The 27880-nt window shown below is 38.0% G+C and overlaps 1 protein-coding gene across 1 annotated transcript in view; it reads right to left on the bottom strand.

The window, feature by feature from the left end:
• The window catches only part of OCA2 (OCA2 melanosomal transmembrane protein), a 177083-nt gene that overhangs the window by 70810 nt on the left and 78393 nt on the right, over positions 1–27880 (bottom strand). The window contains exons 15-20 of the mRNA XM_032680785.1: positions 26904–27051; positions 25256–25313; positions 23754–23862; positions 11643–11770; positions 5475–5534; positions 4816–4920 (exon numbers count right to left, since the gene is read on the bottom strand). Coding sequence (XP_032536676.1) covers positions 4816–4920; positions 5475–5534; positions 11643–11770; positions 23754–23862; positions 25256–25313; positions 26904–27051 — 608 coding nt within the window. The remainder of the gene's footprint in view (positions 1–4815; positions 4921–5474; positions 5535–11642; positions 11771–23753; positions 23863–25255; positions 25314–26903; positions 27052–27880) is intronic.

Consider the following 27880-nt stretch of genomic DNA (forward strand, 5'->3'; position numbering starts at 1 on the left):
TTTGGGGGTGCTGGTTAGCATGATCAAGCTCACCATGACACAGGAGGAAGCCTTGGGAGCTGAGAGGGAAAACCCCATCCTGGGGTACACCAAACAGCACAACCAGTCGTTCAAAGTAGGCAAATATCCTGATGTAGTCAGCATTGGTACGGCCTCACCTGGAGTGCTTGTGTGCAGTTCTGGGCCCCATAATGCAAGAAGGATGTGAAAGTCCTTGAATGACTTTCAGAGGAGAGTAACAAAGCTGTTGACGAGGCTGGAAGGCATATGCTGAGAGGAGCAGCTGAGGACTTTGGGTTGTTCTAGTTTGGAGGGAAGGAGGCTGAGAGGTGACCCAACTGGCCTCTACAGCATTCTGAGGAGGGGAAGTGGAGAGGGAGATGCTGAGCTCTTTTCCCTGGGATCCAGCGACAGGACACATAGGAATGGCTCACAGCTGCATCAGGGAAGGTTCAGACTGAATATTAGGAAACATTTCTTTACTGAGAGAGTGGTCAAACCTGAAACAGGCTTCCTAGAGAGGTGGTCAGTGCCCCAAGCCTGTCAGTGTTTAAGAGTCTTTTGGACAATGCCCTTTAACAACACGTTTTAACTCTTGGTCAGTCCTGAATTGGTCAGATGGTTAAATTAGATGATTGTTGTAGGTCCCTTCCAACTGAAATAGTCTGTTGTATAATTCTAAAAGGCTTTACTGTAGTACATTTTTTACATGGTGACAAGAAATTATTAATTTCCCTATCATTTGAAGATAGCTATCACAATTGCCAGTCATGCTTATGCAAAGAAGTGCAATAAACACTCACTCATAAAAACATCTATTTAATTAAGGGGCTGGATCTTCACTTTTCAATCTTAAAGGGAAGGGAAAAGTCCAGGGATTACAGTTCAGGCAATTTTCAATCCCCTCATTTTATTTTGGAGCAGTTCATGATCTTTGCATGCAGGATGAATTATATGAAACAAGCAATTAGAAGATATTCTGAAGAATTATGGCAAGACAGAAATAATAAAAGTACTCAACCTATGATGAGCTAAGTGCCCTCAGAAATTCATTCCACTGTTTCATGTAAGCAATTATTTTTCTACAGCATCCTCTGCAGCAAAAAATACTTGCTGTGTTCTGACCTCATTGCAGAGATTCCAGTTTAGCAACTTCTGTACATGAATTCCATATGGTTCTGACATTTTTAGCGGTGGGGTTACACCAGATTTACTCTTGTCTAGAGCAAAGATGAATTTGACCAAAAACGGTGTTGCAGTGAAAAGGTATTTTCAGGGTAAGGTGTTTCAAATATAAATTGATCTTATTTTTGTCATTTCAGAATTTTTTAGTAAGAGAGAAGCCTTCTCCATGACATTGGTGCTGAAGACTGCTGAAAATCATCAATATGGTCACTGTTTAAACACATGAATATTTTGCACTTTAAAATATATCCGTCTTAAAATAACGCAAAATATTTATGTTTTCTTCTTAAGACTGCAGATAATGTGTTGTATTCTAGGATAAGAAATAATCCTAATTTGTCTACATAGATACTTAGAAACTCTTGAAAATGCCTAGAATTTCTTCCAGGAAACCATTTTCCTTATCTGTTTTCATTTAATTCATAAAATAGTTTATTTCCTAGAATTCTTGGTAATACTGGCTCAGATATACACCTATTCTAATTCTCTTTTTAAAATATTGATCTACATCCTGTTAAGGTAAATTAACTACCTGTTAAGCCACAAATTAATGCTGTCAAATCTGAAACTTTAAATGAAGCAGTCAACTTTATCCAAACACAGACAAAGTGAAATTTTTAGTGTCAAGGTCCATTAATTGGGTGTTCACATTTTTTTCATTTTTATTTTTTTCTCTCTGTACAAGGGAAGTCATTATGAATCTGATTATCTTGTTAGTACAAACACAGAAACTCAGAGGAAATTTTGGACAACCATACATTAACTTGATTGTTTTCAAGAAAAATTTGGACAGCCCTACTTAAATCCTGATTATCTTTTTTTTAAGGAAACTTACTTTATCACACTTACAGAGCTATCTGCAGGTTTTTCTGTTTTTCTTCCTTTCACCTATGCACCTAAGTTAAGACTTGGGCTCTAATAGAATTTCATATTTCTTCCATTTCTCAGGCAATTCCTCAGTCAAAATACTCTACGTATCAATTGTATGGGTTACTCCTACATAAGCAAGTAATTTGGTGTAACAGGAGCTGAGCCTCTTCACATCTATGGTGCCTTCAACCCAGGGGGATCATTCACATCACATAGAAGAGCCTTACTCCTGTCCATTCTTGCTCCATTTCTGAGATATTACACTGATTTTGTGCAATGCATCCCCTCTCCCTGTTCCAATTCTGGACAACATGTACTGCATAGTGTTGTAGGGGATGAACGGAAGACCTTATCCAACAACACAAAGGCAGTGTTGGGGTCACCCCATGAATGAACTGAGGCCTGTTTTCTTTGAACCTTCCCATCCGTGAAGGAACAAAACAGTATAACTTTCCAGATGCCCTTACCATCACAGTAGTTTTTTCCACAGTCAAGTGGATGCTCACAACCAGAAGAACTGGGATGGCAAGACTGCCTCATTCCTGGAATAATGGTTAAAAAATCATGGTATGTTCACCTTTCTAATGCAGAAAAGACATCATTGGTGTCCTTGACTGTGACCTACCACCAGGCCTTTCATCATCTCTGCATGATACTTAGGGAATTCATGTACAAGTCAAACAAGATGTCACCCTGTGAGACTGATTTCCCTTAACTCCTACTGGTCGTTGGCAAATCCACTATAGGCAGAGGTCTGTGAGGCCATCCTCCAAACACTCTTCAGTCAGAGCATACAGCTGATATCTATTAAACCACCCAGATATTTTGTACCTCTGGGCTCAAAACAAATGAAGGAACTTGATGTGTTCCACATCCCTATGCAGTACCTGGTCCATCAAGCCTATGACTAATGAAAAACACAACAGAGACTGACCCATCGTCATGACATTTGTTCACCACTGAAGGAGATTTATGGAGACCTGGAGGGATTCATACTTCTGATTTTCATTATTATAAGTGCAGGCTCCTCTGTGAAGCTAGAACCTTTAGCCAGGAAAGGACAGAATCATTCATGGCTACATCACAGCAGGTGCCCCATTACTCCTGTATCACTAGGGAATGTCAAACCAAACTCATATATAAAAGTCCCTGATTAGTGAAAAGTCATTCTACAACAGGGCTACATTCCATACATTTAATACCACTCACCAGAATTTCATAACTTTGACACACATACTGACAAATAGCCTTTCAAAACCAAATACTGCTTATTTTAACAGTAGGAACAAAGTGCCAAAGAAACAAAAAGAATTTTAAATGAAAGTTTATACAATCTTACGTAAGAACTTGGGACTTAGTTACCTAGGAATTTTCTGTAAGTATTTTCTAATGCAGAACGATAAAGACTGAAGGGCAAGCCTATTCACTGAACTAGGTGAGTCTAGGCCTCATCTTCAGTTTGCCATATAATACATTAATGTCTTAACTCTTCAGATACTGACTGCTTTTGCATAGGTGATAATTTGCCTGCATTTTTCTTCCTGTCTCTTATCTCTGCCTATTAAAAAAAAAAAAAAAAAGAAGAAAAAAATCATGGCAGTCTCTTAGGTTCATGTCAGAACAGAATGAGAAAGATATAAATTTGAAATGTTTAAAACATTGGCAAAGATTCTTTCCTTTCTGTCGGCGTTTCTCACCCTCAAAGATACAAAAGAAATGGTCTTCAGGCATCCCAAAGGATTCCTGCATTTCTGTCCCATTCCCCAAAACACACCTGAAAACCCTTTAAAAGAGGATTCCTTTCAAAATACATGAAAGACCCTTTGTTTGATGTGCATGTAGGTGCTGTTTGGTATTGCTCCAAGCCAGTTTTCATAGACTAGCTGGATATGAGGGAAAATCTTCTACACTAAGATTTCTGCATTATTGCTTAATAGCCCTTAGGCTATGTGCTGGGAGGTGACTCATCCTGAACCAGTCTTTCCCTTCATGCCTATTGCTTGCAGTCTGTTGTTGTTAAATCAATATGATTTTACAGGAAACACCATGATAATCAAAGCAAAATACCGTATTAATATGTATTTATAGAGCAGTTGCAAATCTGCCCAATTTGTCATATGCTCTATAAGCAATGTCTTAAACCTTGACACAGGTTAAGGGTGGAAATGACCATTCAATAATGGAAGAAAAAGGTACAGGAAAAGTATACTTAGCAGAGAACAAGCTGCAACAATGAAACATTCCTACAGAATGAGTGGATTATCTCACTTTAAACAGAGAACTTGATTGAATAAACCTATCTGAGCATGCCCTAGTTTGTTATAATTTGATAATTTTCTGATATTAAAGCTCAGCTTCTGACAAGCATTTGCAATGCTCAATATAATTTGCTGGTTTTTAAACTAATTACATTAGTAATGTAGCAATAAGAGCTTCAGGTGTTAAAAAAGTATTAGCATAACTACACAGCACATAGAGGGAAAAGACTGACAGCAGAGGATGGATAGTTTGCATCAAAAAGATAAGTTTACTTTTCAACAACTGATTGGATATAAAAGGGAAAGTGCAAAAATGCAGCCAAAACAGTGCCTCTAGTCCCACAGCTAACTGCAGCTGCTGGCAGCAATGGCCAGCTGGATACCTTTAGAGTATGAGTAAGTTCCTAATAACAAAAAAAAAAAAAAAGAGCAAACTGTAAGCAGTAAGCTCAGTCCCCTGCCAGCACCAGGAGGAGCATGTGCAGTACTGCACAGACCCTACCATCGTAGCTGTGAAGGGGATATTGTCAATCACAGAAGAGGCCAAAGCAGACACCCAGAGCACTAAAATGATGGCCACTGCCAAGCGCTGGTCCTCAGGAACCACCTGGAGTTGAGAGAGAGAGAGAAAATTATAACTTTGAGATCAGCGTTGCTCTGTGTCCCCCCATGGCATAATTGCATATTCATCAGCTTTAATTTATCGACACTTATTATTCCTTTAGGCTCTGAGATAGGATAGATTTTCTTAGAGAAAATGCATTTAGTAACACGATTACTGTTCTTTTTCCAAGAAACTTTGAACAAATAAAAATACAAAGATTGATATTTCCAATACTCAAATTTCATACAAGAAATACACTGTGCAACTGTGAATTTTGACCTTTAACTGTTCATACTCTTTTTACGTTTGTATTTTTGGAGTTTTTAGACTAGAGAAAAGGCTTCCCTATTGCATTTATGGCTATATTTATTGTGGCTGTGGACATATATATATATATTAAATATCATCCATACCAAAATATGACATGCTTTCTTGATATTGCTGATGCAGAAATGTCATCATAAACATTAGTTCAAAATCAAAGTATTATTCATTATTCTATTGAACTAAAATGATTTTCCTGGCCTGTTAAAAAATTATTAATATTTTGAACACACCTTTATTAACAGAGCTGTCTGCTCTCCTATATAGTCTATTAAGTGTAGATGAGCCAAAGCCTAAAAAAAAAAGAAAGACATTGATATCAATTAGTGAAGTACATGATGCAGTTACAATTTTTTTCAGTGGATATGTGAAAATACAGCAATTTCTTCCCATTTACAAGATATTGATATTCAACTCATGTAGCTTCTACAGCGACTCTGTAATTGGAGGCAAGAAAAGACACAGTAGAAATTGTTAGCTGGTTTTGTGGAAGTGGGTTGGTTGTACTGAAAAAAATGGTAGGATTACTTAAGAGCATGGAACACAGGATGAGAGAATGGCTGAAATTTAAAGATTACATTATTCAGTGGATACATGTTTTCTGAATACCTGAACACAATTGATTTTAAAACGACTTCCCCAAAACCACAATACAGGTAGAAATATATCATCGGTTTAAAAGATCAGATAAAATCAGGTGTCTTGTGCTCAGTCTCAGATGAAGAAGCAGGAAAACAAATTATGTTTCTGTTATACAGCTTTCTCAGACCTGTCAAAAAAAAGCAGCAACAAAAACCAACTAAACAAACAAATAAAACCAACAGAAGCTACCCAAAAACAGTACCTATCTGCTAAAACTAGGAGAGAGATCTTGGGTGAATGGAAATTGGCACAGTGGCAGCAGCACTTGAAAAGCAGGAAATATAGCTTTCCAGTGCCCAGGTTAGGCACCTGAACCAAGGTGGTAAGGCCTGTAAACACTGGATCCCAGGACAGCCTGGAGCAGAGTGCTCTGTCCTTCCTGTGAGAACAATTTCCATTTGTACAGGATACTTAGATAGCATCCCATTCAACCACAGTTGCTACCAGGGATGAAAAGGCAATGGAGGACTCCAACCCAGTGCTACCGACTCGGATTTCTCCTTGGGCAGACAGAGTACAAACTGAGTCTTCACACCCAAGGACAATGACCTATTCCCTTAACCCACACGGTAAAAGGGTTATTTTTAACTCATGAGACCTAGCCTTTAATTCACTCTGGTTTTGTTTTCTTTTCTTACAGGCGAGCAGAATGAAGAACTATTTTCAGGTTGAATAAGGTGTATGTATTTTATGACTTCTCAGTTTCTCAGGGGAGAAGATAACATCATTTTTGGTTCAGCCTAGACTGAGCTGGTTGGCTTGCTTTCATTTTTTTTCCTGTCAAGTAAAAGAATCATTCAGCTGCAGTGCCTAACTTACTGACTGCATTCCCTCACAGAGCTGCCGAAGTTAGCAGTCACACAACACAACTCCACATAACCCCCACATGTGGTGGTCAGACAGAGCCCCGCAGAGACATCAGTGATTAAAAAAAGCATTCAACTCACATGCTGTCAAATTCCACAACAAAGATGGACAAATATTCTAACAGGCACCAAATGGTGTGGTATACAACAGTGTATAGTCAGTTACCACGGTGCTTTCATTCAGACTGGCAACTCCTGTACCTGCAGCTCGATTGGACATCAGCTGAACACTTGCAGTTTGTGTGTCACCACATAAATTTGGCCCAGAAATATTATTTGGTTTAACAATACATTGAAAAATAAAAGGTTTATCTACAATTAAAGACACAGCATGCAGAAAACAAGCAACAAAACTTTTAAACACATACACATACCCTTTACATTAAAAAAGGACATTTTTTCACTACTTTAACTTCCCAGAAGAAAGTTTCCTAAGAAATTAATTCTTGTTGGTAATTTTAAGTTACCATTTTCTTCCTAAGCTATCTGGGTTGCTTTATTAACTTGAAGGTTATGACAGTGACTTTTTAAATGTATGTAAAAGCAATATTTTTAGTGAATGGCAATAGTTTTTTTACAACTGCTTTGTGTTCACACTTCAAAATAAACTTTTTAACACGTAATTATCATCAATTATAGCCCAGAGTTACATTCAGTTAATATTGCTGCCTTATTAATTATCTATTAACAGAACATATTACTTTTCAGTAACATTCAAAATTTGTTCTGGAACTCAGAAAAGGAGATGTTCAGAAAAGATGGAAGAGAGTGATGAACACATACATCACTCCTGCAAGTCAGTCTGCAGGTAGCCCATCTCTTTAGAGATGATGACAGTACTAATCACATAACCAGTTTTAGGATGTCTGTCTCTATGATTTCCAGACCAATCTCCTGCAGGCAACTAAGTGAAAGGCAGCAATTAGCACCCTGCCACTGGCCTCCCCTGCATGTAAAAGGCACAGAGGGTCTCCTAGATATTCCTGTGTCTTCTAAGAGAAATAAGTATTTTTGCACTGATTGGTGTCTTCAGGCAAAATTGGTGTATTAGTTCAAAATAGAGTTTTACTGCCATTTTAAAACAAAGTTTAATATATGCACAAAAATTTACATTAATCCCTCTTGTGGACAGTATGTCATGATGACTGTTGTAAATAAACTCTGCCTGAAGGGACTAAGGTAAAATGTCAATCTCTACTATAAAAGTGAACAAAGAATCACTGTAATCCTGAGAGGCATAGGAATTTATGCTACAGAGACAGAAGAAGCAGAAGGATTTTATAGCCTGTAACAGCCACTTATGGACAAAGACTAAAAAGACAGTTGTAAAGATTAATTACCCAAAGGACACAATAGAAAACATGAGAGTTGCAAAGGATTTCCATTTTTCATTGTAAAAGATGCACTAGACTGGATGAGCCCCCAAAGGCAGAACCACCAAGAGTTCCTGTTGGTCAGGAACTCAAAACACATTTTCCAAAATTACTTTCAGCCTGAGTCCCACACAGGTTTTTAAATGTGCCTTGTAACAGAAAAGGGAACACTTATAGCAGCAGGAAACAGCTTCAGACTGGGAACCATCCAAGCCGAAGGATCACCAAGGGTGAACAATATGAGCTGACAACTGCTGAATGCAGCTGAATCATGAAAGATTTCCTATACTTCACAAATAGCTTTGTTTTGACTTGTTTCTTCTTGACATTGGTAACTTAAAGGAAAAGAAAAATACCTTGGCAAGGACTGTCGTCTACTAACCCAAAGAGCAACAGATTCAGATCAAAATTAGCAGTGATGACACATAGAACATTTTTATCATTCATTATGGGGAAGAATTTAATGTCTCCCTGGTTTTTTTCTTGATTATCTGTACAAATTTCTTTCATGACCTTAGAATAACAGTAGAATAACTACTGTTGTTCTAGACAGCCAGGAAAAATATTCTTTCATTAGCAAACTATTCACTGGTGACCTGAGAAGCCATAAAAATGAAGTTCAGTGAATCACGACAGTAGTATCAAAAATCTTGCAGTAAATGGCAAATAACTTCCTGCATGTTTTATTACGTTATTGTGCAGTCACACAGCACTCAAATCAAAACCATTCAATCCAAGATAAAACAATAAATACATCAGGGAATGCAACTAATAAACTCTTATAGTAGCAGCAGACAAAATAAATATGACTTCAGTATGGATTCCCTATAAGAGCTAGAAAATGCAAGGGTGTATAGAGTCTGTTAAAACAGAGAACTAAAAATTGCTGTACTAATGGGCATACAATAAATCAACATTTCCTCAATTTTATATCTAGTATCTCACAAACAAGCCTGATAATGATAATCAGTTTCCATTCATCTTCTCGGTGGTTACCAGATTTTGAATTCCAGTTTGGCAATAATTAGAGTTAGTTGGATTGGGTTTTGTTTCTATTTGCTTCAAATATTGTCCCTTTTACTGCTGGTGATTTTTTTTTTTTTAATAGATCCCAATTCACAAATTCGTGATATCTTTCCCATTACTGGGATGGGAGTGGGGAGGAAAGAGATTATGTGAGCAAATTTGTTATCATGGGCTTTTCCCAAGGCTACTCACTCAGACAATTCACTAGCTATGGCCTTGTCAGTAGTCACCTTGGTTTTGTCAGTCACGTTTCTACAACATTATTACATCATTTAAACCCAGTAAATAACAACTGAAAAATTGGAGGCCTAATTGACAAGTTAATGAGAATAGTCACAGAAAAAATTATTCAAATATATGGGGTAAAAATAACTCCTCAGGGTATACAAAACTATCAAATAGGGAATAAAACGGGATACAAACATGGATGGACTGTTGTCAGGCAGATAAGCAAAAAAACTACACAGCAAAATAGCCAGGCATTTTAAGAGCTGAATATCTTTTTAAATTAGCATTTTAAACTGAAATTCACTGATATTATCCTTTCAAAACACATGCCAAGGAAATATCTTTTGAGTGGTCTTGGGAATCTAGAGAGGTCCCAGCTGACTGGAAGCTGGCAAACGTTGTCTCGATTTTCAAGAAAAGCAAAAGGAGGACCTTGAGAACTACAGGCCAGACAGTCTCACTTCAGTGCCTGGAAAAGTTATGGAGAAGATTATTCTGGGAAGTATTGGAAAACACCTGAAAGACAACACAGTGATTGGTCAACCAACAGCCAGCATGGCTTCATGAGAGGAAATTCCTGCTTCTCAAACCTGATTTCCTTTTATGACAAAGTAACTCACCTAGTTGATCAAGGGAAGCCAGTGATGTAATCATTTTGAATTTGAGTAAAGCTTTCAATACTATTTCTCACAGTATCCCGCTGGACAAAATGTCCAGTACATAGCTGAATACACACATCATGTGGTGGGTGGGCAATTGGCTCATGGGTAAGATGGTAATAGCGAATGGGGTAACATCAGACTGGCGACCTGTCACTAGTGGGGTTCCACAGGGCTCCATCTTAGGCCCTATGCTCTTCAACATCTTCATAAATGACTGGGACACAGGACTGAAAAGGATACTAAGCAAGTTTGCAGGTGACCACAAAACTGGGAGGAGCTGTTGACTCCCTTGGAGGTAGGGAGGCCCTGCAGAGAGACCTTGACAAATTAGAGGACTGGGTAATCACCAACCATATGAAGTTCAACAAGGGAAAGTGCTGGATTCTGCACTTGGGATGGGGCAACCCTCAAATTTCATACAGACTGGGAATGAGAATGCTGGAAAGCAGCACTGTGGAAAGGGACCTGGGGTCCTGGCTGATGGCAAGCTGAATATGAGTCAGCAGTGCCCTGGTAGCCAGGAGGGCCAACCATGTCCTGGGGGGCATCAGGCAAAGCATCACCAGCAGGTCAAGGGAGGAGATTGTCCCACTCTGCTCTGCACTGGGGCAGCCTCACCTTGAATATTGTGGCAGTTTTGGCCCCACAATATAAGATATTAAGCTATTAGAGAATGTCCCAAGGAGAGCAGCGGAGATGGTGAAGGGCCTTGAGGGGAAGCTGTATGAGGAGCATCTGAGGTCACTTGGTCTGTTCAGCCTGAAGAAGAGAGACTGAGGGGAGACCTCACTGCAGTCTACAACTTCCTTGTGAGGGTAAGAGGAGAGGCAGACACTGATCTCTTCTCTGTGGTGACCAGAGACAGAATCAGAGGGAATGGCCTAAAGTTGTGTCAGGGGAGGTTTAGGTCAGATATTAGAAAAAGGTTCTTCACCCAGAGGGTAGATGAGGACTGGAACAGGCTCTACAGAGAAGTGGTTACAGCACCAAGCTTGACAGAATTCAAGAAGCATTTGGACAACACACTCAGGCTCATTCAAAGTGTGACTCCTGGGGATGGTCCTGTGTACAGTTAAAGGGTTGGACTTGATGATCCTTGTGGGTCCCTTCCAACTCATCATATTCTGTGATTCTGTGATCTTAGGCCATTTAGTAGTCAGCATGTAGCACACAACATTAGGCAGTTTTCAACTCCAGTTAAATCTTGATCTGTTATTTTTCCTATCACTTGTATAAATGATTGCAAAACAAACACATAAATTCATATAAAGCATCTGCATATATAGACCACTGACAAACCCAGAAACTAAAATTCAATTTATATGAAAATGATTGTGTCAGATATATTTAGCAAATGCAGAATAAGGACAGAGAGTGAGACCAAGTTTATAGTGAAATATTAAATATCATAGAGGTCCAATCAGCTTTGACCACATTCCTCTCTGTAGTACCTGCAATCTGAAATTCCTCTCTGTCCTACCCTAACTACACTTGATCAACAATATTACAGAGGGATTGAACAAGCAAGAGGCCTCTGCCCAGGAACATAATTCACATTTGAAATTATTTTTAACTCTTCAGGCTTTAGAATCAGAGAATATTACCTCCATGAGAACAAACAATGCTGCAAAGAAAAGGAGGGTTGCCCACTCAACTCTGTTCAATATCATCTCAAAATCATGGATGTCTGCTAGCACTAGCAGCCAAATGGCTCCCAACATGGCAATCCAGCCTGCATGAGAGAAAGAGAGAACAAAACTTTACACTTCACAAACTTGTTATGTGCTACCAACATATAAATTACAGTATTGTCAAAGTTTTTGCCACACTTTTTTCTCTGACTCTGGAACAGGGAACGTTCACAGATACCACATAATGAATGGTTTCTGCTTCCAAATAAAAATAAAATGTAAAAGAAAAAAAAGTCAAATAAGGTAGAGTTGGGGTACCCCAATAATCAATGACTTTGAATAACAGAGAAACCTTTAGGTGTTTAGGAATACTGAAGGATTCTGCAGCTTCTGAAAGGGGACTGCATCCTTGGCTTCCTGCTCTAGAAGATAAACAGAAAAGTAAAGTGTCCTTAGAACAGATGAGGGACCTAGAGCAAAAGGGACTCTCTTCAGACAGGATTCCTCTATACATCCTGAAGTGTTTAATAATATGCATATTTAGGTAACTGATTGAGAGAAAATACAAATCAAATGCACAGTCAACCACAGAACAGCAAATCTCCTGCCCGAGCAAGGCTCGCTTTCTCTCTGCACAGTTAAAATGCCTTCTAGAGCTGTTTGATCCCTCTGGTATATTTATCTTAAAAAATAGAATGGGATTTCAGACATGAAACAAAAACAGGTTGGGTGGGTTTTTTCCTCAGAATTATGCTCTTCTTTCTGTCTTTCTTATCTATTTTTTCCCTAAATAGCAGATTTATTTTTTCATACAAAATAATAAGATACATAATTTAAGGGGTTTTATAATGGCATGGATATAATGCCTTCTACCTTTTCAAGTTACTGCTCTTTTGTTGTGACTGTTTCATGCACCTCACCCTATTTGATACATTCACAGTCAGAAAGTGATGGATTCACAGAATTGCAGAAAAAGTGAGGAAGAAGGATCCTTGCTGGTAAAGGACTTTATCTCACAAACTTATAATCAAATACCAAATGTGACATAGGGAGAATAGGCCCCTGCTACTAAGTAGATAGAGGAAGAAAGTGAGCCATCTCCAAAAGCCTTCAACAGCTGTAAGGAAATTCAGAGCCATAGACTCATTCATAAAATTTTAGGCCATTCAGCTTACATCTTATACATAAGTGTTTTTCCATTAAGTTAAAAGAAGAACATACATTTTTAAATTAAGATATATTCCATTTAAATACTATCTAAATATAAAAGAAATAAAGACGCCAAAGGTTCAGGAAGCTGTAAACACTAACTATTTTCCAAAAAAATCCTATACAGTGTCACATCGTGTTCCCTAATCAAAGAATGCATTATACTCTCTCAAGTACATTTTAGGAGTTTTCATTGACCCACTACACTCTTTAAATGAGAATTTCAGGTTAAGTGTGATCAGTAAGGATCAGTGCAGGCAACTAGACCTGAACAAGTTGAAACCATCTGAAAATTGAAACCAGCAGTACAGGAGTGAGTCACTGTGGCTGGTCATTTTGGTGAGGAGAGCTAAACCAGCTAGTTTGACACTACCTCCTGCTGTCATGTGTACAGACTTTGCAAAAACAGTTGCAAATGACAGGGACAGGAGTGCTTCCAGAGTTCCCAAAGCAGTAGACGAAAGTGAGAACTGTCAGTTTCTGTCTACCATGTCTCTTTGATAGCAAAGTTGATTTGCTGTTTTATAAAACAAAGGGAATCTGTTCATGAAAATTAAATAGCTATTTGCTCTGAACACAAAGAAAAGGGTTATGGAAATGCAATGCCTAATTTTCTTCTGATTGTTGTCTTGGCTGATTTCTGAATTCCAGTAAAGAACAGTGAGCCCAACTCTGTTTTAAATAAATAAAGAGGATGGCAATTCCTGTTAGTGGAATACTGCAAGGGGAAGTAGGTATGTGTAGATTTGAAGCTAAGTAGCAGAAGTTTACTGCTGTTTTATAAAAATGTGACATTACATTTTCTCACACATATTTTGTATATAAGTACAATGACATGAAGAACTAAAGAATTTCTCAATAGTTCTACAGCCGTCTGTGGTAATATCTTGGTATTATTTCTATGCTTCTATCTCCAATGAAAAAAATCAACTTGAACAAGCTATACGTAGATAACAATTAATCACTAAAACTAATGAAATATAATTGAACTGCAAGAGAGGTGGACGGAGCCAGGCATTTTCTGGCACCATGAGTGTTACCAGCATGCATTAGCTTCATGCAAGCAGCTTTGCATGAGGAACAGCACCTGGCCTTACAATATTGTTCTCTGGGGTTACAGAGGGAGGTGTCCTCCTGCAGCACTTCAACAAGTACAGCCCTCCAGAGGGAAGTTCAAACACATCAGCTGTCAGTTCTGGCTGCCCAGAGCTTATTTGTCTACACACATGGTCTATTTAGAGTGTGTTTGCTCTCCTTGCTGTGTGCGCAAAGAGGAGATACAGTCACCCATCTCTCAGAGGGAGTGCAGAGTTGAGGAGGAGGAGGAAGTCTCTTGAGGAACTTGGGGGACTTCATGCTAGATTTTTCTTCACAAGACTGTTTAGTACCACAGTTGGACCTCAAGTATCCCACAGCTGGACAAGAGTGAAGTCTTCTTCTGAAGCCTGAAGGCCACAGTAGTTCACATGTGCCATGACTGCTCGACTACCTGCTCTCAGCTGAACTGTTTGTCAAAGTAAGCTACAAAGTTAGGAACAGCATGCCTTTGTAAGTTGGCAGGTTTGCTAAAGCTATTCCGGGGTCTTTCTAAGTATGTTCATGGCAGTGAACATACTTAGACGGTGTTCTATGCATTTGGGTAGCTTTGCATTTGTCCTGGATCCAATCTGAAGCATTTTTCTTCACTTTGAAGAACTGAAAGTACTAGACTGCATTAAAGATTGGTTTCTCTGGTCATTTCCTTCTAGCTTCCTGGGTCACAAAAGAGAGCCATGAGGAAGAGAAACAGAAATGATTTTTAAAAATAACTTCTCATTACTATAGTGAAAGCAAAGCCCATTTACAGTTCCACAGACCGCTTTCTTTACTGCCTTTTAGTGCCCTGGTTTCACAAAAATTGATTTACTAGAAATAGAAATTGGAGAGAAACTGAATCAAAATTCCATTTCTACCTGTTGAAGAGGGTGACAGTTTCTATTTATTTTAGGAAAAAGAAAATGAAATTTTATTGTAAAAGGCACCTTGCAAATTTATAATCCATTCTTCATAAGAAAAGATTTCCATGTCTTCTGCTTGGTGCCAGAAAAAAAGTACGGTGGAAATAGCTCAAGTGCTTTGCTTTCCTCATACTCAGTAGGAAAAACCACCTTCGGAACAATAAATAGCTCATGATCAACAGAACACAATTGCAATCCTACTCAAAACCCCCTTATTTTAAAATAATCAAGCAGAAGAACTTGCAAACATAAAACAATCTAATAGAATCAAACAGAAATCTAGAATTTGGAGGTAGGCAGGAGAAAGAAATGAAAGAAAAATTACTGTGTAATTTGTAGGCCTTTCAAATGCTCATTAAGAATAATTTCTATTCCTCAGCAAAAGTAATTTTGTCTGACCTACTGCCAGCTGAAAAGCATAACAAGCTTCCTCCAAACAAAGTGAAAATGTGGATGCTGTATATTCACTTTACATACACAGAATTTGGGGTAATGTATTTATGAACACTGAGGGTACTTTTTCTTTTCTTGATTTTTCTGGAATATTTCACTTTTTTGGAAACTGAAATGGCACTTGAGACATTTGCACTGAAAACCAAAGTCACTCAGTGAGATCACTGCATGATCAGTGCTGGCCTGGGCAAAACAGCATGCTGTTCAAGACGATGCAGAATAATACATTTGGTAGGAAGAGATAAAACTGTAAAAATCCAGACTGGGAAGCAACTGCATGCCAAGTAGTCCTGCAGAAAAGACTCAAGAAATGCAATCACAACTGAACCTAATGGCCCACTGAAATACAGAACCAGGACTATGAATAATAAATTCTGTGAAGCAACCTCTGTTCTCCTCGTCCCTGGTAAGCCCTGAGAATATATACTGTAAGATGCATACCCATTAAGAAACCTAAGGCAGAGAAGTAAGCAGAATCAATAGCCTGAAAAGTTGACTTTTGAGGAAAATGTTAAAGAATCCAGGATATTTAGCTCAAAGATAAAATGATTAAAAGGGTCCTGGTAAGTCTTTAGGTGAACACCAGGCTGCTCCAAAGGGCAGAGAGCAACCTGTTTGTGGCAAGCAGTAGTGGGTAGGACAAGACAGAGTGAGAAGGAGCTGTAACAGCAGCAAGGAAGATTCAGGCAAAACAATATTCAGTGTCAAATATTTATAGTGGCTTAGAAATAAGTGGAGTGTTGTTCGTTTTTAAATCAGCTTGACCAGCTTCTGCCAAATGAAAATATAATGCTCCTCTCTGCAAACAATGGGAGGGGAGGGATACACTGATTTTTTTCTACATTTGTCCCTGAGAAAAGTATGATTTTCATTTTCTGTACTCTTTAAAATTTTATATTTGTCAAAAAGGCCATAGCCACTTTTTGTGAACTGCAAAAACCATTTTAAGTCCACAATGGTTTACAGGTTTACCAGCTAAAACATATTTCGCACTTACCTTTGAATAATTATTTACACAGCATGGTAATGAATATATGAGTAATGTCTATAACTGTGTCCCAACAGCTTAGTCAGAAGATACCTAATTAGCTCCACAACCCCTAAAAATGTAGCCTAAGGATATATACCAGTCCTGAATATACCATGGTGTAATTGTAATGTTATGCAAAGTATACGCTCAATCATTCTCTTGTAAAAGCATATAAAAATATTGAGGTGAAAAAGTTAAATCAAAGACATATTTCCAGTAGTGCTTGCTCTACTCAAAAAATACGTATCATCTGGAGTTCTGAATGTAAAAGAAAATGTTCTGTATTTTGGTTTCTGAAATGTTTTGGTTTATTTTATCAGGCATCCCTGAAAACATGCATTTTGAAATTTTGCTGAATGTTTAGAAGTAGTACTTGCTGTCCACAGATAAGCACTGTTTTATCTTTATTATTCTTTTTTTTTAATAAACTTAGCTTCTCACAAAGCAACTTCCTAGTCTTTTGAGCAGCCTCTTTTCACAGGCTTAGCTTCATAGAAATCATTTTCTGTTCTGTGTTATTTTTAGCACCACAGTTTAAGGCTGCTCCTTGGGGACAGACCTGTGATGGTGACAGAACTGTGATGATGACAGTCTAAGACTTGCACCACACCAGTAAATGCTTGGTACAAGAGTAATAAAAGAATACGTAAAAAATTAGTGGAAACTATAACCCCATGCAAGGCAAAAGAAGCAGAAACCTATTCTGCAATTGCAGCAATAAAAAACAGAAGTGTAGCATAAAACAAGGAGGCACAGGACTGATTGCTCTGTAATCCCAGATCAGCACATGTGCGTTAGGAAAGGATGCTCTGGAGTTTGTTAAATAGCTGTAATACTGTGAAGTCAGAGTGCAGAAATCATATTCACCGTTGTATTGTAATGTCAAGACCTAACTTCATTAAGTCTTCAAACACAATTTCATAGATAATATAGGATGGCATTCAAAATAGAGCACTGTAAGAAAGAAACCCTGGTTAGAGATTGCTATTAACTGGGCACTGCATCTACAAGGAAGATGTACTGACAGATGTATACCTATGTGTATTGCACCAACCCATAAGTCTAAGAAAGTACAGAATTATCTCAGTAAAGGTCACTACGAACAAACACACTCTATTGCCATAAATTATTGACTCTTTGAACCTAAAATAGAGAAGCCGAAAATATCAGGATAAAGGAAAGGTCAGCTTTTCTGGAAGTGAGCAATAAAGATTGAAGGCTGTGATGGCAGACACAAATGTTACTGGTTCTTGTTTTTTTCTCAAGTGTACGGGCAGCTGCATAGACAGGGGATATTCTCCATGCATAACTACATGTTTATAAAGACAACTGAGCTATTTCAAGGCAGATTTTTTTGAAAACTATCCTAAAATAAATTAAAACTGTAAGGATCATGAAAAGCAGATTTCTCTTATTTTCAGAAGCAAAGTGTTCTGCTGACAGGGATGAGTAACTAACATCTGGACCAGTCTTTCTAAATCCAAGTCAATGCTGACTGCACTGATTTAGCTCCGTTCCAACATTCTCATTACAGATTAATTGTCGAATTTACTTTTAACTCTTATTTATGTACACTATATCAGGAATCTATTCAACATGACTATGAATCAAAGATGTACTAAATCTCTCAAACACAATTATTTCCATTCTCGTTTTAAAACAACAATTCGCACCTTCACAGAGCAATCAAGTCTCTATACTACATACTCAGAGGCCAGCAGGTCAGTCCCATGCAGAGCTGTTCTGGACCTCAGTGTAGAAGTACTGGCCAACCTAAACCAGTGTCACTGCATGCCAGAACAGTAAACAGTAAACAAATGAAGCACAAGCAGGGAGTTCAAGAGCACTGAACGAGGACAGATATATCTAACTACACTGACAATAGGAGCTGATAACACCTGGGGGAAAGGGCTGCAGAGCAGCCCCTGCAAGCACAACTGCAAGAGTCTCCAGAAAGGGTTGAGGACTTTCAAAGAGGACTACCTAAATCCATGTGTTACACCCTGGTCCAGAAGCTACTTGCTTTTACCAGCTGTACACTTTAATTTTGGACTTCAAGAGATTTTATCCACACGAACCCTTGCAAAGTCTTTGATTCTTTGATGCCTTGAGTTCACATTGAGAGAAAAACCACACATTTTTCTCTAAGAGATTTCTTTTAATTTGGTGAGAAAATAGGTGTTTTGTCAAAAAGGGTTTTATAGAGATAACATGTAAACCAAGGAAAAGCATTTCACTATAACAGTACAAAGAACTCAATTCACAGAAGCACTGCACTTAATAGCAAACTATAAACTATTACTAGACAACCACCAACCCAAACTTAAGTGAATTACCACAATTTGACTACAGACAACAGGTGTTTAAATTGCCCACAGGAGTAAAGGAAGAGAGATTAAAAGGAGAAAGAATAAAAAGAGAAAGAGAGGAAACATATTTACCACTCTGGAGGTCACATATTGACAGGTCAGGAGGGCGGAGGCCAATAGGATGATGGAGACCATGTGCATGTCTATTTATAGACTCTGGCTATTGTGGCCATTCCCTCTAAGCAGGACCTTTGGCTCACTGCCACTCACTGTCCCCCTAGCCAAAGTGAGGGGTACCACAGCCAATTGGAGGCTCCAGGGGGTGTGTTGTGGGCAGGCCACCAGGCAGACCTTATTGACAACCCAGCCACATGGCTTTCCCTGCCATATGGCTTTCCCTGCCTCGTGCTCTGCATGGACTCAGCCATGTTGGCTCCAGGCCTGAAACCTAGCCCTTCCCTCACAACCCCCCCAGTGGTTTATTTGACCCATCAATCAAACAATCCAGAGAGATACGAATCCGGTCTCTGACACTGCGGCTCTAATCTTACTATGTAATGTACTATGTACATTAGGCTGAATGGTCTTGCAGATGCTACAATTCATTGCTCTATTTACCACTGTCAGATCAGGAAGTAAAGAAACTACTTTAGTCACAGAAAGCAGCATCATAGCTTCGTGTAGACGGAATGTTAATGGAAAACAGTAAGGGAAGAATGAAATTTCCACAGACAAGGGTCCACAGGGTGAATAAGTGCAGTTAAAAGGGATACATAAGATAATAAAGAGTAAAGGTTTATCAGTAACTCAAAAGTGGTTAGTGACTACAGAATCACAGAATATGATGAGTTGGAAGGGACCCACAAGGATCATCGAGACCAACTCTTAGCCCTGCACAGGACCATCCCCAAGAACCACACCATGTCCCTGAGAGTATTGTCCAAACACTTCTTGAACTCTGTCAGGCTTGGTGCTGTGACCACTTCCCTGGGGAGCCTGTTCCAGTGCCCAGCCACCCTCTGGATGAAGAATCTTTTTCTAATACTTACCCTAAACATAAAATAAAATAAAAAGGAGGTCTGCATAACATGACCTACCAAACAAAGAGAAGTCAGTTTAAATTAAATGAAAACAGTCATTTTCCTACTTTTCCAATATTTCAGTCACCATTTTAAAATGTTTCAATAATGTAAGATACAGCTAGTTACCATAAACTGCAAAAAGAGAGCTTCAGACCCTCAAAAGTAGCTGCAGCAGACTTTGCAGACTAAGTCTACAGTCAGAAGTTAAACCAAGTGAATTTAGAGGACAAGAGAAAGTTTTGCAAGAGAAATTAGATTTAACTACATAAAAAGTTGTCATCAAACAAGATAAACTTTGTAAATATTGAGGGATTTTAGATTTAGAGTAAGAATTATGTGGAAAATTTTAATCTTGGATGTTTACTTGACAGATGTGACATCGAGTGCTAATTATAGAACTTGTCCTACTACCCAGAAAGATCTTAGTGATCATGTTAGTTAGTTAAATGAATAAAATCATAATTTTTTTCTAAGTTCCTAAGTTTGAGATTTTTGCTAACGCTGCTTTAATCATACCAAAGCTGAAACCTAGCTGAATTACAGCTGTTGATCACCTCCACTGATTATTGATCAGCCCCAAAGGTTATTTTATGGGCAGATGAAGGAAATTAGCTTGAATATTGATATCTGAAGGATCACAGACACCTTTGTCACCAAAGATACCAGAATGGACTTAGACTGTAGCATTAAGATATTAACCCCTCTGCAGAAACAAAAAAATCCAAGACAGCTCCCTCAGGCAAGCAAACGGCAGTCCTAAATTATGGAAGAATTCAGTGAGTCCAAAAAATCTCTCCCTGTCTCCTTGCTTAAATAATTCATCAAAGGAACATGAGAAAAGCCATGGATGGTAACACCATAGGTTCACATATGCAAGAGTAATGTCTTCAACCGGGAAAATGGTGGCAATAAGGTGGGAATTAATATGCAAATAAGGCAAAAACACAGTTGTATTTCTCCTGGCATACTGTCCCAGCTTCCAGCAGTCTGCAGACAAAATAGAGACAGTATCTTTTCTTTGAAACAGGCAACATCTCTTTTCCTTTGATGTTGAAGCTTGTTGCTTGAATATGAAAGCAACAGAATCTGCTGCAACCATCTAAAAGGAGGAGATGACCTTCCCCTTTAACAGAAACTACTGATCCTGGCCCTGGAAAAGAGATGTCCAGAGGTGGAAGGGAGCAAGAGCAAGAGCATCTGCACAGAGCAGGCTGCCCACCTTGCATGCAGAGATCACTGAGAGGGGCAGAAAAAAGCAAGGCCACAGAGACAATGGATCCCTCTTCATGGATACTAGAGGGAACTGCACATATTTCATAGCAGCTCAACTACTCATTTAACTGACTGAAACCAAACCAAAGAGGAAGGACCTGCCCCACAGGAGGAGAAGGAATTGGGCTACAAATTGATTTTGGTATTCTTTCTGGCCCAGTCACTTTGAGCATCCTCCATTAAAACAAACAAAAAACCAAACAACAACAACAAGAAGTAGCTTAAATTTCAACAAAATTTTGCTTTATATTGCTTTTAAAATCTTTTGTCTCTTTGGGGGGATCTCAATATAGTTCAAAGCTAGACATGCCTGCCTAACAGTTAAAGTCAAAACAGGAGTCTGGTACAATCCTCAAAGGGGCTTTACTTTCATCCTTTGTCATCTTTTCTCAGATGTTTTATCAATGCTCTATCAAGAGAGTTCCATAGGGCCAAATGAAAGCTCTCTAGAAATCTGAAAATTTGCAGTATCTGTTTATTTAAAGTCTCAGTACTAATTTTTTAATAACATAGATATTTCATTGGATTAGACTAAGTAAATTGATGAACAGGTACAAAAAAATTGAACAGGAAAGAGTTCTGCATTTTAAAAGGCAGCTAAGTATGGAACTTTTATTATTTAAATTAAATGTCAGTACCTTCAAATTATATTAATGATTCAAAGTTCATAATGAAAAAATTGTATCAATGCGGGGGATTGATAAAGAATTCTAAAATCTTTCTAATTCACTCTCCCAAATTCAATTTAAAGTTATTACATTTCCAACACTTCAGCCTCTGTATAAACCATTATTCTAGTAGAAAGTTAAACACTGAACTAGAATCTACTTTCACTGTTATGAGAAAAACATGTTGAACAAATTTACCCAAACCAACAGAGTACAAGATTTAGTGTCTATTAGGAAATTCATTTCCATGCACTGGAGAACTAAAATCCAGAGACTCAGAGTGGCACTACTTCAGTAATGATAAATAAGTGACAGCTATCACCAAGACAGTGGAACTGGGGAATCAACAAGAAGATTCCATAAACCTGTAAATTAATGGAACTTGTAAACTTCTCAGTAGAAGTTTACGGGTTTCATTAAATGTTAGTAGAAATTATGTGTATGCTTTAGTAACATTTATTCATTAATCTAAGAGTTTGCCATGAATGCAGAACAGGGAGAAATCATACAGAACACATACAGTCCTATTTACTTTCAAGGTTGTTACTCAGCTACTGAATAACAGAAACCTATTCTGGCAAACATTCCATTTGTTTTCATTTATTTTACTGGCATAAAATAGGACAAAAAATGATCACTAGTTGTTATGTTTCTTCTAGCATTGACTCCAACTGCTTTGCAGTTTTGAAAAAATATCTTACCACGGCATATGCAACCAGTGCTGTTTGATCTTTACTGACTCTCTGTGGCTTTTCAAAAGTACTTAGAGATGTTACGTTTAATTCAAGATCCTTTATGGTTCAGTGCCATTTATCTGAGGCAGAAAAGTAGGGGTATAAATTGATTTATTAAATTGTCAATGTGAGAGCCTTATGTTCTCAGCCACCATGATTTCAAATGCTTTCAAATATCTTCAATTTCTGCATTTTCCTATACCTTATTAATACAGCACTTTTGCTGTTATAATATGTCAGTACACCTTTTAACTTCTTAACAGCCAATAATCTTTATGGGCTAACATTGCCCATTTCCATGGCAAATAGTCTGTCAGCAGCAGACGTGGAAGGTCTTGTTTACAGCCTGATTACCATTGTAGAGCTCTAACTGGCTGTGTATTCTGCACAGAAAAATAAATGTCAATATAATATCTGTGTATATGAGTATCCAGTTAATGATTTATTGATTATGAGCTATTCCTCTTCAAGACTGTTCCATCTTTCAACCACTGGGGTGGATGTACCTAGTGGGGAAATTCAGATTGCCTGAAGAACATAAATCTGAAATTCCATAACTTTGAAGTGATTAGCAGCCAAGTAGACAAAAAGATCAACTTTTTATTGGGCAATGCACAGGTATGTTTTATTACTGTCCTTCAGTTATATGTGAGATTTGATTTGGTTCTCTTTTCAGGATATGCAGATCTTGTTCTTATACAGATATACAACTACCTGTATAAAAACTTCCACATATGTCTATATATAGAAAGTATGCATACAACTACTTTTATTTCACACAAATACAGTGTCTTCCTGGTTTTATGTTGGCAAGTGATTTATTATGGTGATAAAGTATTGGAGACCAGAAGCTACACAAAGAGCTCTCTATACGTGAGTATTAATTATAATACTTAATACACTTAATAAGCTCTTTATACTTCTTTGTTCTTGCATGAAGTGATTATTTCCTGATCTCTCTAATGCATCTTGGTCATTCACTCAAACGTACAGTGCAATGATGCCAAGGTCAAATTTGCTCATTCAGTAATGTTTAGCCAGCTTATTAGTATCAGAAGGTCTGGGAAATGAAGTCATGAGCACTCTCTGTTATTTTTCCTGAGGTAACTGGGACGTGACTGCATTTTGAAAACCTTTTGAGAAACTGAATTTGAAAACCTGTTCTGAGAAATTGCTCTTCTGATTAACCTGGTGGAATTGTGAGGCCAGAAACATATGAAAAATGGCTTTCTGAAAAGACCTAGAAGGTCCAGACTCAGAAAAATACATCTGCGCTTTTTTCAGAGAGGTTGCTTGTTTTACTTAGATAGAACAAAACTATGAAACTTACCAAGATCTAGGTAGATCCCTGGAACAAATGAGTTGAGAAAAAACATAAGAATAACACATCCCAGCACAGTCAGGCATTTGATAAGGAGAATTTTGTCTGTTATTCTGTGCTGTAGACAGACAGACAGGAAAATAAAATTAGTAACTGTGTTAAAGAAGGAGCTATCTATTATGCACAGAGTTCACAAAAGCATGTGTGAAGTGCAAACTGCTAATCCTGTACTGTATACTTCTCTTCAGTATAAAATAATAGAACTACTTAAATAGCTTTTATAAGTATACATCTTATGCATACCTGTGAAAAACACAAATACGTGGCCCAATGTATTTTAAGAGATACAAGTATCTAGCACCTGCTATATACATTCAGTTGTGCTCAGCCACCTCCAATCACAATCTCATTTCACTAGAAGAAATGCAATTCCTACCTCAGAAGGCATTCTAAGCACTCTGTGGTTTCATGGCCCTGCACAAAATCATTCTTTTTTTCATGTGTGCTTTGAAAACCTATAAACTACCCTAGAGGTCAAATCTTTCATGCCCCCTGTACAACTCTCACAGACATGTCAAGCCCATCGTCGCTATGGAGTTTCTACACCTCCATAGCCAGCTTCTGCTTCCTTGTGCTAATCCTCTTGTGGCCTCAGCTATCAGACTCAGTGCTTCCCATTGTGTCTCTACGTCTGTGCTCTGATCTCACTTTCATCACCAACCAAGGGAATCACCTTCTCCCAGACTGAGTTCCTCCCCTGTTTAGAGTTAAAGCTCTGCTAAAATACAAATCTCTGTGCTTTTAAAAAATTGTCTCTTATGCAATGCCTTGAAAAAGGTGTAAAACCTTGTAAGAAAATCTGTGGGTTTTGCTGTGGTTTGGTATGACACTTAGGACAGGGGGCTCCCAGTCAAGGACTTGAGCTCTCAGAAACAGGTCTGGATTCATTAGCGATGCCAGTGACGTAGAGAGATTGTGACATTTGCACAATTAAATTTGGGACACATTAATCCCACTGCAGAGTTTACATCTCCTCAGTTTCATCATAAAGACTTAGGTGATATGAATGTGTGCTCAGCCAAAAGAACAGGATTTATCCAAGTCGTTTATCCCTTCTTGAATAATAAAAGCAGTAATGTCACACACAGTATAGTAAATTAGAGTCAGCACTGAGTACATTAGGAGGAGTGTAGTCTATCATCATTCATTGTCACTATAAACAACCTATTGACACTTTCTGAGCCTTTCTGGACACAGATGAAAAATTTAAGAAAACAGTGATGAATCATTTATTGATTCCTTAAGTTTTATTTTTCTAAGGAACAAAAGTGTAACACCTAACAAAACCTCACTAACAGCAACCTTGTCCCACTGGGAAGCCAGCCACCCTGCCCGCCAACTTTTCTGCTGCCATGAGAGTTACTAAATTTCCATTAGATTCAATGAGCTATCTCTATATAAAGGCATAACTTCATTTACATGAATACTGAGAAAAACTACCATCTACTTACTTTTTTCTGAAGTTCCTGAATATTTGTTTCCCAGTTTTTATCTTCTTGTGAAATTTGTCTGAAAGAAAATGACACCTGCTTTATTCCAGAGTGCCAAGAGTATTGGAATAAATCCCTCTTATATACATCACCTCTTTCCTCTTTCCTTATGGAGTAACTCATATTACAAAGGAGTCACAGCCTTCCTACAGCCAGCAGCAAAATTCCCATGAGCATTCAGTTAAGACTCCACTCTGTAACAAGCTCCAGTAATACACAAACCCTTCTGTTCATGGAGAGCCGCAGACTGGGAAGGAGCTAGACTCCAGGGTATGGACCTTAGCATAGGATCTGGCTATCTGCAATATGTGGTTCCCTTAGTAGTTTCAGGAGCTGATATGTGTCACTTTGCAGTAAAACAAGGATCATGTGCTAGCATTAACAAGTCAGAACACATATGTTTCGCATTTGCATTTTATAATGAAGTTTTTTAAGATCCAAATAACCTCATCGCGTTATCAGCATAGTCAGCCCTCCAGCAAAAAGCCTTGGGGTTTGCAGTTCAGGAGCACTGTTGTTGATGCTAATGAATTTTCATATTGCTATAAATGTGCTGTGCTGAAGGAATCCCGATTTTCAAGATTGAATATACAATTTTTATTTCTATTTCAGAAGTGTCTTCTTTAGAGTATTGTAAAGTCTAATAAGCTGCTACAACCTTTTGAAAAGGAGGCAATTTTAACAGCCTTTTTTACCCTTTAAGTTTTAATACTGTTACTCAATTCAAAGTACACAATATCATAAAAAATGATGTAAACTATCTTATTATTGGAATAGTTTAAAAAATAATATTTACATTTTCTTGCTCATATTAACCTGTTTATTAATTAAAACTAATTATTACAGTTTCACTTTAGTCAATTCATATGCACAATATTTATCACTGCTATTCTCAGTAATCGAATTCCACGGCATAACATCTGGTTTTATCAGAATGTAAACAAAACAAGGTTATAATTTTTGTTAGTCCTAGTTTATATAAACTTCTTTTCTATACATAAACAGATAATTATATCCACACTCAAGTTCACACTAAAAATTTGATTATGAAATAATTCTAAAACACAGCAATTCACTGGCGACATGTTTTTCAAACTCAATCACTCATTAAAGAACACTTGAATTTTTCAGTAAAAAAAAGAAATTACGACATTTTACTGCACTGAAACCACAACTGCGGAGAAAAGTGTAATGACATATTTGTGATCTGTTTAAACCAAAATCTAAGCCTTTAAATTTGGGTTACATTGATATCTATTTTCTGGGCCTTACACATCAGTTTTGTCCTAAAATACTTTGGGTTTTACTGAGGCTGAAGGTGGCTTCATATCTGCCCCAACATCCATGTGATCAAGACAGCTAAGAATATAGGTCTCATCCCAGTGAGGATGCCTGATCAGATATTACTGAAGTTACTAGGTATGAGCCCTGGGCTGGTCGAAGCAAACAAAAATGTTACCCCTGATGTTAGCAAAGCCACACTATTATTGCTGGCTGTAGACTGAGATGAGCAGGAGCTCCCTGCTGATGCAACAAATGACCTGTGCCTGCAGCTTGTCCCCTCCGAGGACTGGAGTAGGAGAGGTGGGACATGTTGGCCCTTGCTTACCTGTGAAACGTCCTCAGCTTCTTCCTCAGGAGCATCTCCAGAGTCAGCACCTTCTGCATCAAGAGGCATTTCACAGCAGTTTCCTCTCTGCTGGCTGGGTTAATGCGCTGTGCAGTCAGTCTCCAAACATAGATCTCATGTTTCAACTCTGAAAAGAAATAAAATTCCTTCAATGTATGAGACCAGAGATGCACAAAATATGTGCAATGTGCCCTGGACTCAAAGCTGTTTCCCAAAAATTTTCCACTTAGGAAGCTGTTTCGTTGGTTTTTTGCAGAGCTAAAGGGAATGAAAAATAAATCCAAATTTTTCAAAATTTTAAATAAATTAATCACTAAGTCCTTTCTCAAAAAGAATAAGTACTGTCTTCAAATATCTGCAAATACCTTCAGCAAGCTTTAGGGTTAAAATCGTAGCACATTCATTTTTCATCAGAAAATAAACTGTCAGTACACATTAATATACCGCTAGCAAGATACTAGTTCACTTTGTAGTTAGGCATTACAGCAAAAGCTCCTTCACTGCATGCAGAAAACACAGCATGCTTGTATGTTCATACAAGCAATTTTATCGATGTAAGGCAAAAGTGAAATTTGGCAGTGTCTAAAGGAATATTGTTTAATAATATTTTATTGGTTTCCTAAGAGGATCTAATTCTTAGGCACTGAAAATACGCGTTAACACGGCTACCATCACCTTTGTGCTGACCTGGATGGTATCTTATCCTGGGTAAGTTCAGGCAGACTGATTAACACTTTGAAATCAGACTCAAAAATCTTGTTAGGATTTTCAATCCTTTTTGATTATTTTTTTTCACAGAATGATCAAAAAATAGGCATTCATGTTCAAAAGGATGTTAAACTGGGCAGGTTGAAAAAAAAGCTTTAAATTTTACAGGAAATCACTAAAGAAACAAAAGCAGAATATTCATTCAGAAACTGTCTGCACAAGTGCTTCCTGTTGAAGCAAGATGTTTC

Source organism: Chiroxiphia lanceolata, chromosome 2 (assembly GCF_009829145.1).
Source record: "Chiroxiphia lanceolata isolate bChiLan1 chromosome 2, bChiLan1.pri, whole genome shotgun sequence".
Lineage (NCBI taxonomy): Eukaryota > Metazoa > Chordata > Aves > Passeriformes > Pipridae > Chiroxiphia > Chiroxiphia lanceolata.